This window comes from Odocoileus virginianus, chromosome 25 (genome assembly GCF_023699985.2).
Source record: "Odocoileus virginianus isolate 20LAN1187 ecotype Illinois chromosome 25, Ovbor_1.2, whole genome shotgun sequence".
Classification (NCBI taxonomy): domain Eukaryota; kingdom Metazoa; phylum Chordata; class Mammalia; order Artiodactyla; family Cervidae; genus Odocoileus; species Odocoileus virginianus.
Window position 1 is genome coordinate 25,254,298 of NC_069698.1, and position 15,882 is coordinate 25,270,179.

At 36.6% G+C, this 15,882-nt stretch overlaps 1 protein-coding gene across 1 annotated transcript in view; it reads left to right on the top strand.

The window, feature by feature from the left end:
- GBE1 (1,4-alpha-glucan branching enzyme 1) overlaps positions 1 to 15,882 on the top strand; it is a 284,621-nt gene that overhangs the window by 148,791 nt on the left and 119,948 nt on the right. The window contains exon 7 of the mRNA XM_020916466.2: positions 3,435 to 3,644. Coding sequence (XP_020772125.1) covers positions 3,435 to 3,644 — 210 coding nt within the window. The remainder of the gene's footprint in view (positions 1 to 3,434; positions 3,645 to 15,882) is intronic.

The following is a 15,882-nucleotide window of genomic DNA, read 5'->3' on the forward strand; positions in this document are numbered from 1 at the left end:
TCCTTTAGTATTAACTGGTTTGATCTTCTTGCTCTCCAAGGGACTCTCAAGAGTCTTCTCAAGCACCGCAGTTCAAAAGCATCAATTCTTCAGCACTCTTCCTTCTTTATGGTCCATCTCTCACATCTGTCCATGACTACTGGAAAAGCCATAGCTTTGAATATAGTCCTTGTGGGCAAAGTGATATCTCTGCTTCTTGATATACTGTCTAGGTTTATCACAGCTTTTCTTCCAAGGAGCAAGCGTCTTTTAACTTCATGGCTGCAGTCACTGTCTGCAGTGATTTTGGAGCCCAAGAAAATAAAGTCTGTCACTGTTTCCATTTTTTCCCCATCTATTTGCCATGAAGTGATGGGACCAGACGCCATGATCTTAGACAGAAATCCAGTAATCATATATATTATGATTTTCACTTGTAATAAAAGCTAGGAAGAAGATGGAAAATTGTTCGGATAGCATAGAACTCGTGGTTTGACCAGTTTAGATTAGATCTAAACTGATGTTGCAACTGAGATTTAAAACATGATTAAGAGATAAACAGTTTTCAATCTTAAAAAGGGAGTGTTATCTAGGGGGGAAGGTGAAGTGGGAGTACATAGATAGCATTCCAGACATAGAGAAAAGATACTGATCCCTTTACTTGTTTCTCTTTATAGGATTTCTCCTTGAACGAGTTATCTGTCCTTATTGTCCCTAATTCCTCCACTTCTCTTCTTTCTTGAGCTCATTCCAAGTAGGTACTCCACCTCTTTGCTGAAATTGCTCTTATATAAGGTACTGATGGCCTCCACATATTAAGTCAATCATCAGTTCTTAGCTTACTTGACCTGTCAGCAGCATTTGGCACAATTGATTACTCACACCTTCTTTCAACTTTTTTTCTTTTCTTGGCTTTCAGAATATGAAACTTCACTGTGGTTTTTCTCACGTCTTTTCTTGCTTCTTCTTTATTTCCTTTGTTCTTTCTTACCACTAAAGATGGGCCCACCTAGTGCTCAGCCCTTGGTTCCATTCCCTTCTGTATTTAAATGAAGTATCTTTAGGGTCTCATTAAGACTCATTCTTTCTTATGGCTTAAATACACTTTATATGCCAACCACCAAGTTGAAGTCCCCAGTCCTCACCTCTGTTGTGAACTTCATACCGTGTCTATTTGAGGTTGGAATACCTAGTATGTATTTCATACTTAACCTGTTCCAGACTACATTTCTGTTCTTATCTTCTAACCTTCTTCTCTTGTTATTTTCCTTAATGCAATAGATGACATTTCTGTCTTTCAGTTACTTAAGCCGACTGCGTTATACCTGCCTTTTCCCTGTATGGTCTACACTACACTCTAATTATCAGAAAACTAGCCACCTGTAACTTCAGAATATATCCCAAATCTTTCTGCTTCTCCTGTTCCCATGGCTACCACTCTGTCCGAGTTGCCACTTCTTACCTGAGTCATTTCATTAGCTCTGTAATGGGTCACTCTGTATTCTCTTGTCCTCCTTCCCTGGCTTTCTTCTCCACACATGGACTACTTTCTGCAAAGTACCCAACGTCAGCTATTTAAGATGAAAATCAGATCATGTCACTCTCATGTCACTCAGAACTCTCTAACAATTTTCAGCTCTCTTTTGAAATAAAAGCCAAATGTCGTACATTGATCCAGAAGGCCTCACGTTATCTGGGTCTTGGACAGTCTCTGGAGTCCTCTCTTTCTTGATCATTACACTCCAGCCACACTAGTGCATTTGCTCTTCTTCAGATGCTCATTTCCATCTCCAATGCCTGTTTATTTCTGAACACTCTTCCTTTAGATATTTGCATGCCTTGCTCCCTACTTCTTTCTTATCTTCAACCAAATATTGCCTTAGTCTTAAAGCTTTCACTGATGACCTTATTTAAAATAGCAAACCTTCCCTTCCCACTAGTGGCCTGGCTTCATTTTTCATTTGAGCAGTCACTTCTATCTGATATTCCACATATTTTGCTTATTTATTTCCTATCACCCAACTAGAAAACAAATCCCATAAGGCCAGTGATATTTATTTTGTTCACTAGTGAATCACAGAACATAGCAAAATTCATGGCACACAGTAGACTGCTTAATAAGTATTTGTAGAATGAATGAATGAATGAATGAATAAAACTTTAGGGCTGTTTATTCATTGAACATGCTTTTCAGTGAGTGGCAAAAGAGGCCAGGTAGCTAGGATAAGAAGAGTAATGGGTAGAGTGTCATAAGATAAATCTAAAGCTTTTGTATGTGTTAAGTCACTTCAGTCGTATCCAACTCTTTGCAACCCCATGGACTGTAGCCCACCAGGCTACTCTGTCCATGGGATTCTCCAGACAAGAATACTGGAGTGGGTTACCGTTTCCTCCTCCAAGGGATCTTCCCGACCCAAGGTTCAAACCCACATCTCTTATGTCTCCACCATTGGCAGGTTGGTTCTTTACCACTAGTGCCATCTTGGAAGCCCCTAAAGCTTTTGGAAGGAGCCAAATTAGATAGTGCAGTAGGTCATGATGAAGAGAGACAGAAATCAATTCATCACAAGTATGATTACTTATTTAAAAGGCAAAAATTGATGCTATGATTTGAAGTGAAAGTTGCTCAGTTGTGTCTGACTCTTTGCGACCCCATGGACTATACAGTCCATGGAAGTTTCTAGGCCAGAATACTGGAGTGGGTAGCCTCTGCCTCCTCCAGCGAATCTTCCCAACCCAGGAATCGAACTGGGGTGTCCTGCATTGCAGGCGGATTCTTTACCAACTATCAGGGAAGCCCTGATACTATTATTGACTCTAATATTGAGACTTTATAAAGATTCAAAAAGGCCTTCCTCTAGGTAGTGAGTTTTGTTTCCTATTTCACACAGATTAGAAAACCATTTTTAACACAAATCCATGTACATGTGAACTGCCCATCTTTCCTGCTTGGGTGGTGACAGGGCCCACTGGTACTTGGGGTGTTCCAGTCTGGGAATAAGTAAGTGCAGTAGAGATGGCCTCAATCAAGCCACTAAGGATACTCAAAGAAGTATTCTAAGAGCCCCCCAGCCCCAGCCATGCATATACAAGGGATGGCCAGGTATGTAGACAGGAATGACCATGCCTCTTAAACCAGCTAGCCTTGGCAATGGAAATCAGAAGCTCTGAGTATGGAGAAGGGGAATTTTACTATCTGCCTCCTCGAAATGTGAATTTTTATTGGGTTATAAATTTACAGTTATTAGTCAGATGATTCTTTATTAAATGCTTATAAAAATGCCTGATAGCAAAGATTAAGCAACTTTGACCTGTGTCTAAGTAATATATCATACTACATTTGCATATTTAAAGTATCTAATACTGTTCTGGTAAACAATTGATTCTCAATGAAGAATTGGTTGTTTCCTTTAAATATGAAGTGATCTTATTTTTACTGTCTCTTTTACCTTCAGCCGTTATGGAACTCCTGAAGAGCTGAAAGAACTGGTTGATACAGCTCATTCCATGGGTATTACAGTCCTCTTAGATGTGGTACACAGCCATGCCTCAAAAAATTCAGAAGATGGACTAAATAACTTTGATGGGACTGAGTCCTGTTACTTTCATTATGGACCTAGAGGGACTCATGTTCTATGGGATAGTCGGTTATTTGCCTACGCCAGGTATGTACATATAATATGGAAATGTCTTATTTGTTTAAAAAATAATTCAAGGAGTTTTACCAAAGTAACTGTATGTGTACTCTCTCATTGATATCTAATTTCTTAATTTTTTAAAAAAATTTTATGAGAAATGTTTATCATACATTGAATTTACCTTATTTTGATTAGCACATGTATTAGTGGTAAGTTGCACTAACTTTCAGTTTTACAAATCACATGCTATTTAACATATATTGGTTATATTGCCACTTAAACACTTAATGTGAATTTTTTTATTATCTAAAGAACACTTTATCATTTTGAATTAAGCATAGAAAATTGCCTTTTAATTGAAAAATGCACATTGTTTTAAGTAGACTACTAAAAATACTTTATGTTTTGCTATCTTAATATTACCCATGTTTTTGATTGCAGCAGGATCTTAATAGTATCATGTTTTTCATAGCAGTTAAACTCTACGAACAACTAACATTAGTATGTAATATGTCAGGTATGGTGCCAGGTGTTTTAAATATATTAGCTACATATTTTATATATTATGCACAACAGATCTACTTATATGTAGTAAGTACTATTGTTATGACCACCTTTCAGGTAATAAACTAAGGCTTAGTGTTGAAACAGTTTCTTAAGATTAAAACACATCTCTGACTTGCCATCTAATTAGAAGGGTGTTTAAGTGATTAAATCTAAATTCCAAAATATGGTAATAAAACTTTTTAAACTAAAAAATACTATCAATTTGTATCCATTTTTTATCATAAGTGAAAATATGTTTTCAGGTATATTAAAAGTGGCAGGGTGTCAGGTTATGTATAACTAACTAACTTTTTTATAATATTTCTGAAAGAATTTAATGAATTTTCTGTTGGATGTTACACCACAAATAAATAAGAACACATATGGGAAACCAAAAGAGTAGAGAAATGCTTCAGCAAGTACTTGGATAAAGTGAAAAATTCTAATTTTTAAACATAAATTAGATGACTTTTACATGGAAGAAGTTGTTTTGCTTCACTCTTAATAACAGGCGTTATTTTATATTTCATAGCCATATAGGAATCACTCATGTCAGATGAAGCAGCATAATATATGAGAAAAGACACAAGAGGCAGAAGCAGGTGGCAGGGTTCCAGGCCTAGTTTCACTCTGGTACAAATTAATCATTCTGGTTCTCAGGTTTTTCATTATAAAAGGAGGCAGAGTTTTGGGACTAATACAATTCCCTCCGTAAAGGTATTTTGTTATTTGTGTCATCTTACTGAACATTGCTTTTTATACTACAGATTTATAAGTTAAAAAAGGACTGAACCTATGTTAATTCTATGATACAACTTAATTTCATAATTGAGTAAATCTTTTAAAAGTAGAATGTGGATGAGAAATACAATTAATGAAGCTTTCTTGTTCATATTTGGATGAATAAGTGTTGACTCTATCCTGTATAACTGTGTCTTATGAAAGAAGTACACTAAATTGTTAACTTTTTATGTTTTGAAACAATTTTGATGTGGAACTGAATCTTAAAAAGAAATACATTCATTAGGTGGATTTCTATGTTATGATACTTTATTTTATTAAAATATGTATTATACTATATTTTTTCTATATCTTGAGCTCTCAAAGTCCATTTAAAGTTATCCAGTTTTTTAAGGAAAAAGAATTACACATAACTGTCTTTAAAACTTTTCTGGTATTGAAATTAAGACATATTTAAACTTTAATACTTATTTTCTTCTTCATTGAATTAACTATTAATCTTTATCAAGTGCTTACTTTTGGTAAATATAATGTATGACTGCAGTTTTTTTTTCTTATGATTTTTTTTGGTTTTGTTATGTCATGTAGGCTTGGACTTTTGTAAATATAGTTTCATTCAAAATATATTTCCATAATTCAAATTTTTGTTTACTTCATATGTCTAAATCCTCTAATTTTTATAGAATTAGTATTTCTATGTAGATTTATGCTTTTAGTCACAACATCATTAAGCTACATAGATAAATCCTACAAAACCAAATTTTTAAAAAGCTAAATCCAAATTCACACAAATAATTCTATAATATTTAGGTTTGTCAATTTGTAACATGCTAAAGATCCCAGGATCCTTATCTTTGAATTGTTTTCTCAATGTATGCATGCTCAGTTGCTTCAGTCATGTTCGGCTCTCTGTGACCCTATGGACTATGGCGCGCCAGGCTGTTCTGTCCTTCGGATTCTCCAGGCAAGAATATTGGAGTAGGTTGCCATGCTCTCCTATAGGAGATCTTGCTGACCCAGGGATGGAACCCACATCTCTTATGTCTCTTGTGTAGACAGGCTAGTTCTTTGCCACCAGTGCCACCTGGGAAGTGCATATTGTGGTGTAATTGATTAAGATCTTTATTGACCAAAAATTTATATTAGCCTGATGAAAATATATTATAGTTTTCTTTTACATTCTCTTCCTTCTATTCTGACTAGTTGGAACGTGTTAGTCACTCAGTTGTGTTGGACTCTTGCAAACCAATGGACTGTAGCCCACCAGGCTCCTCTGTCCAGGGGATTCTCCAGGCAAGGATACTGGAGTAGGTTGCCATTGCCTTCTGCAGGGGATCTTCCCAACTCAGGGTTCAAACCCTGATCCCCTGCACTGCAGGCAGATTCTTTATTGTCTGAGCCACCAGAGAAACCCATCTCACTAGTTATAGCATGTGTAACATAACATTGCTTTGGTATAATGCGAAAACCATTTTTATAATCAGCAGTCATGATTAAAGCCCTTTGCTCTTTTGGTTGTTTATTGCTGCTTAACAAACCTGCTCAAAATGCAGTGACTCCAGATGAGGGCAGTTGATTATTTTACTTTTAGATCTGCAGTTGGGGCATAGGTCAGTGTGACATCTCTCCTCTTTTCCTTGTTATGGTCTAGATCTGGAAACAGACACAGCATCATTTCTGCTGCAAGTTATTGTCCAAAGAGTTACAGATTTGGGGGTATGCATCCTTTAATTTCACTGTTAGGCGTATCAAAGAGTTTTATGGTTAAATTTCACAAATTTCCACATCTAACACATTTTGTCCATACACAGTAAAGATGCCATTTCACAAATTCAAAAGAGATATATTAAAATAACTGTCTATGTGAAAATATTATTGCTTTTCTCAGCTATATTTCTGTGGTAGAGAGTTTGTCTGAAACAGGCAATTTTCAAAAAAATATACTAATCAATATAAAAGTAATAATGTAATTTTTGTTAATTAGAAAATATAAAAAGGCATAGGAAATCCAGAATATAAATTATTATTCTTTATAAATATAAATAACATTGTTTGTATGTGGCTGTACCTAATGAGTATTCTTTTCATGCATGTAGGGAAGGGAAAGTCGCTCAGTCGTTTCCGACTGTTTGTGACACCATGGACTATACAGTCCATGGAATTCTCCAGGCCAGAATACTGGAGTGGGTAGCCATTCCGTTCTCCAGGGATCTTCCAAACCCAGGGATCGAACCTAGGTCTCCTATATTGTAGGTGGACTCTCTTTACCCTCTGAGCCATGAGGGAAGCCCAAGAATATTGGAGTGGGTAGCCTATCCCTTTTCCAGAGTGTCTTCCTGACCCAGGAATCAAACCAGGGTCTCCTGCATTGCAGGCAGATTCTTTACCAGCTGAGCTACATGTTTTATCCATATAATCACAGGAAAATCCAAACTCTTGCTATTACTATATACTTAGTATAGCGACTTGTTTATAATTTTCAGTTTGTTTCTTATCCAGATAAAATCAGCAATTATATTTATATTTCATGTTTTAAAAGACAGATTATTTTTCATGTGTTGATTAATATTATACTCCATTAAAAAGTAGATATAAAAAGGGTTCATGGTTGACCTATGATCCTAATAAGCCTCTTTTTTGAAAACTTGGAATAATTTTTGAGAACTTGGAATAATGTTTGAAATTATCGTTTACTGTTTGGAAAAGTTGATCTTATGTAGAATCAGTTCCTACAGAGATATGTTGCTGATGCTTATTTCATCCTGTCTATATGTCACAACCTGTCGCCACTTATAATTTCTGATTCAAGTGCCATCATCAGAGTTACCAGAATTAAATCTCTCACTCTGAGTAATACCAGAGATCCTGACTGTGCTATTTCATTACCTGCTATGAATAAATTTCCAATCAGGAGCTGCCCATGTTTTAATTTTCTGTCTACTCGGCTGAACTGCCTTCTAACTCTGCTAAATTACTAATGACAGTTCATAACAGAGATTGGCTTGTTCTTCCTTTAGTTGGTAAAGAGAACTTCTTGATAAATCTGTCACCCATAAGTTTCAGAAGTTTCTAGAATGAGAAATAATGGATATCATTTAATGGTTTCAGTTTTAAATTCTACTTTTTCATATGTGTCTGGCACTATGTAAATGCACTTGATAAAATTACGAAGACAACTGCACATTTGTGGAGCTTAAACAATTATTATATCTTAACCTTTACTAAAGCACTAGATGAAAATAGTTTCTTTCTTGAGTATTTCCTTCAAAGATAAGATATTAATCTCAAAGGAGATAGCATAGTAGAGCTAATGCTCTTTTTTTTTTCCCCCCAGAACCTTACATTTAGGTACAAAAGTAATGTAATCATATTTCTGTCAGCATGAGTTTGTAATGTGACAACTATTAGGCAGGAAGACGCTCTACTCTTATCTTGAGTTATTAGAGTTCCTTTCAGAAATAAAAGTGAATCTAGTTTGATCTTTTAGGGTCCTAACTACATAGAGTAAAATAGCCTTTAGTATAGACACTATAGTGTTATTTGGGTCTTTTACTTCTTTCTAGGTCCATTCCACAAGTTGGAATGTGGAAGGAAATTCATGGGGACCATCTCTGCTGAGAGTGGATATTTGGATTTTAAATATTCTGTGATATCTTATGTGGTATTTCTTTTTTAATATGTTAATATAGTGAATTGCATTTACTGATTTTGAATGTCAAGTCAATCTTGCATTTCAGCAATAAGGTCTCAGAAACATAGGTACTAAAATTCTAAACAAAAATTTGGCATGTATTTATATGATATTTGTTGTTTAGTCACTAAATTGTGTCCAACTCTTTTGCAACCCCATGGACTGTAGCTTGCCAGGCTACTCTGTCTGTAGGATTTCCCATGCAAGAATAGTGGAATGGGTTGCCATTTCCTTCTCCAGGGGATCTTCCTGACCCAGGGATCGAACCTGCATCTCCTGCATGCATCTCTTGGGTTTTAGGCATATTCTTTACCGCTGAGCCACCAGGGAAGCCCATTTTTATGGTATTACATCATGACTAAATCAGTTATTAATGATAAATCTTAATTTAAGGATTACTGTTATTGATATATTAATTAGTCTTCCCTGATAGCTCAGATGGTAAAGCATCTGCCTGCAATGTGGGAAACTCAGGTTCAATCCCTGGGTTGGGAAGATCCCTTGGAGAAGGAAATGGCAACCCACTCCAGTCCTCTTGCCTGGAAAATTCCATGGACAGAGGAACCTGGTAGGCTACAGTCTATGGGATCGCAGAGTCGGACACAACTGAGCGACTTCACTTTGTACTTTGATATATTAATTAATGAGTATATGACATCATGATGACTATCAGGATATTGAAAAGCTATGCATCCAGGACATGAATGCAAAACTCTAAATTTTTTTTTTAAGAAAATTTAAAAGTCATATGCTATTCTGTGATTTTTTTTAAAAAGCAAAGAACAAAAAGCCACAGATCATCAAGTGAAATGATTGCTCTTTTTTTTAATAATAAAAATGGCCACAATAACACAAAAAAACAGCAGGAAGAAGGTAAATGTGTTCAACTACTGTTAAAAACAGGTATCTGAAAAAGTTTTAACTTCATATAGGATGCATTGATAGATATATATGCTTTAAATTTCTACACATATGTTTATCAGAAGTTAGGGAATAAATAAATATAAAAAGTAACTCCCTTCAGGGTATAGGTGACATTTTAACAACTAATTTGAAATAGCTGCTTTCAAAGAAAGTTTAGCTATGGGGAAATCATTTGGGGTAAAATATCAAGAAAAAATTTCCATCTTTGTGCTTTTATTGCCACACATAATTTCAGTCATAAAGAAAGTTTGATGTGCATACACATGAATCTTGGAGCATTTTTTGCCAAGCTTCTAAAATTGTCCCAATTTTAGTTTATCTTAAACCCATTGGTTATAATTATGGATATAAATGAATCACCTTGCAGTTAATTGACAAAACCACTTGACTAACTTCAGGGAAAATTAAATATATAAGCCATATTTCATGAAAGATGGTAGATAGTGGAATGAGTTGGAAGAAATAAGTTTTATAATTTAATAAAGATAGCCATTGATTTTCTTTCATTTATATCTATATAATATCACATAAGTGAAGTAAAGTTGCTCAGTCGTGTCCGACTCTTTGTGACCCCGTGGACTGTAGCCTAGCAGGCTCCTCCGTCCATGGGATTCTCCAGACAAGAATACTGGAGTGGGTTGCCATTTCCTTCTCCAGGGGATCTTCCCGACCCAGGGATCGAACCCAGGTCTCCCGCATTGCAGGCAGACGCTTTAACCTCTGAACCACCAGGGAAGGCCATAATATCACATAGATATATCTATTTTAGTGAGCTATTATAGCCAGGATAAGCATTAAAATCACATACCAAAGTGGTTGTAAGTTTAACCAGATCTTGACTATTTTATCTTTATTTTAAAGTTAGTTTCTTTTTGTGTATCTATTACTATATTACTAACGTGGCATATATTTGTGCTGAAAAGTAAATACCCACATGGAGGAGTGTGCAGAAAAGTTATTACTGATAAAGCACACCGTCAAAAAAGTTTACAGGTAATTGCTTAGGTAAATTAAGGTTAACATCAAAGATTTTTTTTTAAGCAAAAGAAACTTTTTTTTTCTGATCAATTTATTCATAAATTTATGGGATGATTTTTTAAAATAAACTTCCTAAGTATATACCCTATGTCCTATCTTTAAGGAGACAATAGTTTTCATATATTTTATTAATATTTAGCACAAAACCCTAAAAGAAAGTGTGTTTAATTTCTTAGGCTAGGTTTCAGAACATTTAGTATTTTTTAAAATTGCAGTAACACAATATTGTTTTAGACAAATACCTGTCTTGTTCACTATAAAAAGCAAATCACAGATGGTTTAAAGATAATTTTGGACATCAATTTAGCAAACAGCTAGCTATTCCAAAGGGAATCAAGCAATTAAAAGTAAACAATAACTTATGCAGCCTATTCATTATGAATATTAAAATTTCACAGAATTATTTTTAATAACGCTGGACGTCCCATAAAAATTCTTTCTGCTTTCTTCTTTTATAGTATTTTTTCTCTTCTTTTTAGTAACTCTTCCTTATTTCACCTTGATTAAGGAAACTGGTTAAATGTACTATTTCAAAGAAGGTAGAGTCAGATTCAAAATGCAGACAGACTAATTCTCTTTTGTACGAGAGATTAAGAAAGTTGCTGTATCAATCTAATCTGTCTGGATTTGAGTTTGAATGGTAGAAATATAACTTCTCTCACAGGGTTTATGAGATTATTCAGCTTCGCAGAAAGGTTTCTATTGATGCAGAGCACAACCCTGGAGTAAGGATTTACAGTCTTTGTATAAACTTTGTGCCTGGTATTATCTGCCTCGTTTATTCCCACAAGTCTAAAATTTAAGTACACAGGGATATCCTGAAAATATCTTGAGTATTTAGGTCTTACTCATAACACTCACCTTCTTAAATGCAAACTCACTCTAACATAGGACTGTTCTTGGTAATTTACCTTAAATTTGAAAATGTAGAGCATGGTCTAAAAGCAGCTTTTTAAACTTCAGACATGGGTACCTGCTTGTGAAAATGGTCTGAAAGTCCCTATTCAATGGTTGTTCATTTAAGTCTGGGATTTTCTCAAGTAAATGATAATATCTGGGTTTTTCTTATGACCTTTTTAAACAAGCAGGTGCAATGTGAAAAAAAATCAATTTTTCTGTTTTTATCTGTGTGTACCAAAACAGCTTGTTTAAGCATGTCTCTTTTCTAGGTTATGGACTAGCAGTTTTGAAGTTATAAAGAGGTATTTCATGGTTTCCTAGCTGAATGATTTCCTTAGTGTCATGCTGCTGATAAATAACCCATGTTATAGCGAGCCAGTTATTTTCAGAAAGTATAGATATCTCTTAAAATTTTGGAAGGACACATATTTATCAGCAACATAAAAATTATTTATTTTTTGAGGGTCTCCTCCATTCATTTGCATCAGTGATCAGACATATTTTTCCCTAACTTCTGCATTTCCCATCTACATTTTGTGATGGTGAGATATCTCTATTTGGTCTTTACTCTTCTTTTTCTTTCACTGTTAGTAAGATAAGCCATCAGCATCAGGATATCTTTCATTGTCTCTTTCCAGCTTAAAATATCTCCCCAAGATTAGACCGTTTCCCGAGTAGCATTTCAAACTTCTATCTGCTAGAAGTATTAGTAAAACTCAAGGGAAGTTATAGCTGACATTTTCTCTTAGTTCTTTTGGAAACAAAACAGTGTAACAGCCAACCTTTATAAGACATAAGCCTATTCTTAGCACTGTGTAGAGATGGCAAATGAGGCCAACTAGCTCTCTAATGGGTCACCTGGCCTCTGTAAGCGATGATGATCATGATGATTATGAAAGTGAAAAGACAGTGTTAGTCACTCAGTCTTGTCTGACTCTTTGTGACCCCATGAACTGTAGTCTGCCAGTCTCCTCTGTCCATGGAATTCTCCAGGCAAGAATACTAGAGTCTACATACCATGAGCCTACTTAAAGTGTGCAGTTCCGGTAGCCTTGAGTCTAGCCACAGAGATGTGCAACCATGACCATAATCAACTCTAGAAAAATTTTGTTACCCCTAAAAGAAACCCTCTACCCATTAGTGTGTTTGTATGTGTGTGTGTGTGTGTGTGTGTGTGTGTTCAGTAGCATCTGACTCTTTACAACTCCAGGGACAGACTGTGGTCAGCCTGGCTCCTTCATCTATGGGATTTCCCAGGCAGGAATACTGGAGTGGGTGGTCATTTCCTTCTCCAGGGGATCTTGCCAACCCAGGGATCAAACCTAGGTCTCCTGCATTGCAGGTGGATCTTTACAACTGAGCCAGCAGGAAAGTGCATGATGATTAGAGTGTAGCCTTTATGAAGGGTCATTCAATTTGAAGGCATTAGGTGCCTTGCATACCTTATTGAACTTTCTTCTCTAACCACCTGATAATGCAGTGTCTCCTCCCATCTTTTGCCATTTCCTATCTTCGGTCCCTGCCTCATTTTTCTCTGTTGCACTTACCACCATTTTGCATTTGAAAAAATAGTAATAACTTGTTAATATTTGAATTTAGTGATATATTTGCTATTTATGTATTAAATGTGGAAGTAAAGTTAATTATTATTTCCTATAGATTACATTTAAGTAAAGCACTATCTGTCTCTTAAACTTTTCAACATCAAATGTTCTTGGCGTGAAAGTGGCACTGCAAAGTATCAATTTGGTAGGGTTACCTATTCTTTGGGCTTCCTGGTGGCTCAGACAGTAAAGAATCTGCCTGCAATGTGGGAGACTTGGGTCCAGTCCCTGGACTGGAAGATGCCCTGGAGGAGAAAATGACAACCCACTCCAGTATTTTTGCCTGGAGAATCCCCATTAATGGAGGAGCCCGGCAGGCTACAGTCCATGGGGTTGAAAAGAGTCAGGCACAACTGAGTGAGTAAGCCTCGCACATCACACCTACTATTTAGAACTCTGTTCAGTGAAGAAAGCTGTCAATGATACTTCCAGCCACAATGATGATGAGAATAACAGTAAATACTAACTATAGTATAGATATAAAAGATCTGACATAAGTGATTTTAGAAGTAAATGACCTTTATCTCTCTAATCTCAAACCGAGCTGTTTAACACTTGAATCTGAGTTTCATATATGAAGAATACTGGAGTGGATAGCCTTTCCCTTCTCTGGGGGATCTTCCCAACCCAAGGATTGAACCCAGGCCTCCCACATTGCAGGCAGATTCTTTACCAGCTGAGCCACAAGGGAAGCCCATTTCATGCAAAGAGGGGCACAATAAAGTACAGAAATGGTTTGGACCTAGCAGAGACATTATGAAGAGGTGGTAAGAATATACAGAAGAATTATACAAGAAAGATCTTATTGACCTGGATAACCATGGTGGTGATCACTCACCTAGAGCCAGACGTCCTGGAGTGAAGTCAAGTGGGCCTTAGGAAGAATCACTATGAACAAAGCTATTGGAGGTGATGATATTCCACCTGAACTATTTCAGATCCTAAAAGATGATGCTTTTAAAGTGCTGCACTCAATATGCCAGCAAATTTGGAAAACTCAGCAGTGGCCACAGGGCTGGAAAAGGTCTGTTTTCATTGCAATCCCAAAGAAAAGCAATCCTAAAGAATATTCAAACTACCACACAATTGCACTCATTTCACAGGCTAGCAAAATAATGCTCAAAGTCCTTCCAAGCTAGAATTCAACAGTATGCAAACCGAGAACATCCAGATGTACAAACTGGATTTAGAAAAGGCAGAGGAACTAGAGATCAAATTGCCAACATCCATTGGATCATAGAAAAAGCAAGAGAATTCCAGAAAAACATCTGCTTCATTGACTGTGTTAAAGTCTTTGACTGTGTGGATCACAACCACCTGTGGAAAAATCTTCAAGAGATGGAAATGCCAGACCACCTGACCTGCCTCCTGAGAAACTTGTATGCAGGTCAAGAAGCAACAGTTAGAACCGGATATGGAACAACGGATTGGTTCCAAATTAGGAAAGGAGTATGTCAAGGCTGTATAATGTCACCTTATTTATTTAACATGTATACATAGTACATCATGAGAAATGCCGGGCTGATGAAGCACAAGCTGGAGTCAGGATTCCCGGGAGAAATATAAATAACCTTAGGGATGCAGATGACACCACCCTTATGGCAGAGAGCAAAAGGGAATTAAAGAGCCTCTTGACGAAGTTGAAAGAGGAGATTGAAAAGCTGGCTTAGAACTCAATATTCAAAAAGCTAAGATTATGGCATCTGGTCCCATCGCTTCATGACAGATAGATTGGGAAAGAATGGAAACAGTAACAGACTTTTTTTCTTGGGCTCCAAAATCACTGCGTATGCTGACTGCAGCCATGAAGTTAAAAGACGCTTGCCCCTTGGAAGAAAAGCTATGACAAACCTAGACAACATGTTAAAAGGCAGAGACATTACTTTGCTGACAAAGGTCTGTATAGTCAAAGCTATCATTTTCCAGTAGTCATGTATGGATATGAGTGTTGGACCATAAAGAAAGCTGTGCACTGAAGAATTGATACTTTTAAACTGTGGTGCTGGTAAAGACTCTTGAGAGCCCCTTGAACTATAAGGAGATCCAACCAGTCCATCCTAAAGGAAATCAGTCCTGAATATTCATTGGAAGGACTGATGCTGAAGCTGAAGCTCCAGTACTTTGACCACCGAAGAGCTGACTCGTTAGAAAAGACCCTGATGCTGGGAAGGATAGAACACAGGAGGAGAAGGGGATGACAGAGGATGAGATGGTTGGATGGCCTCACTAACTACAGCATATGGTAGAAGACAGGGAAGCCTGGCGTATTGCAGTCCATTGGGTTGCAACACGTCAAATATGACTGAGTAACTGAACAAAACAAGCAACTCACTTTTCCCTGTGTGCTTTGTAGTTGTGATGATCGCCTCTGTCACCATCATTGCCACAGAATTGTTACAGTCTTCTTGTGGGCAGATTAACTAGTCAACCTATTCCTCTGAAGCATATTTAGAGGCTTGAAGGCAAGTAATTGCAATATTTTTTTGTGAGCCCAATATGTGTCATATTGCTGTAAATCTCTGTTGTGGTCTCACTATTTTTTAAAAACACGTGAAATCCAAATTGGGAACATTTGTGGAAATGACCAATGGTGATCAACATCTAGAAGTATTGAGAAATCATGGCTAAGAGCATTGGGAGCGGTAGAAAGCCCATCACAGTCAGAAACCAGCCCTGAAAACACAGCTATGCAAGGACACTCAGATGCAGCAGCAAACAGTTCCACTCTCTGTAATTGTCCCCCTGGGCATCATTAGACTGCAGTGGAGTATAATAATTGATCATAATGAACGTGAGTCATTAAAAAAAAAAAAACTTTAAG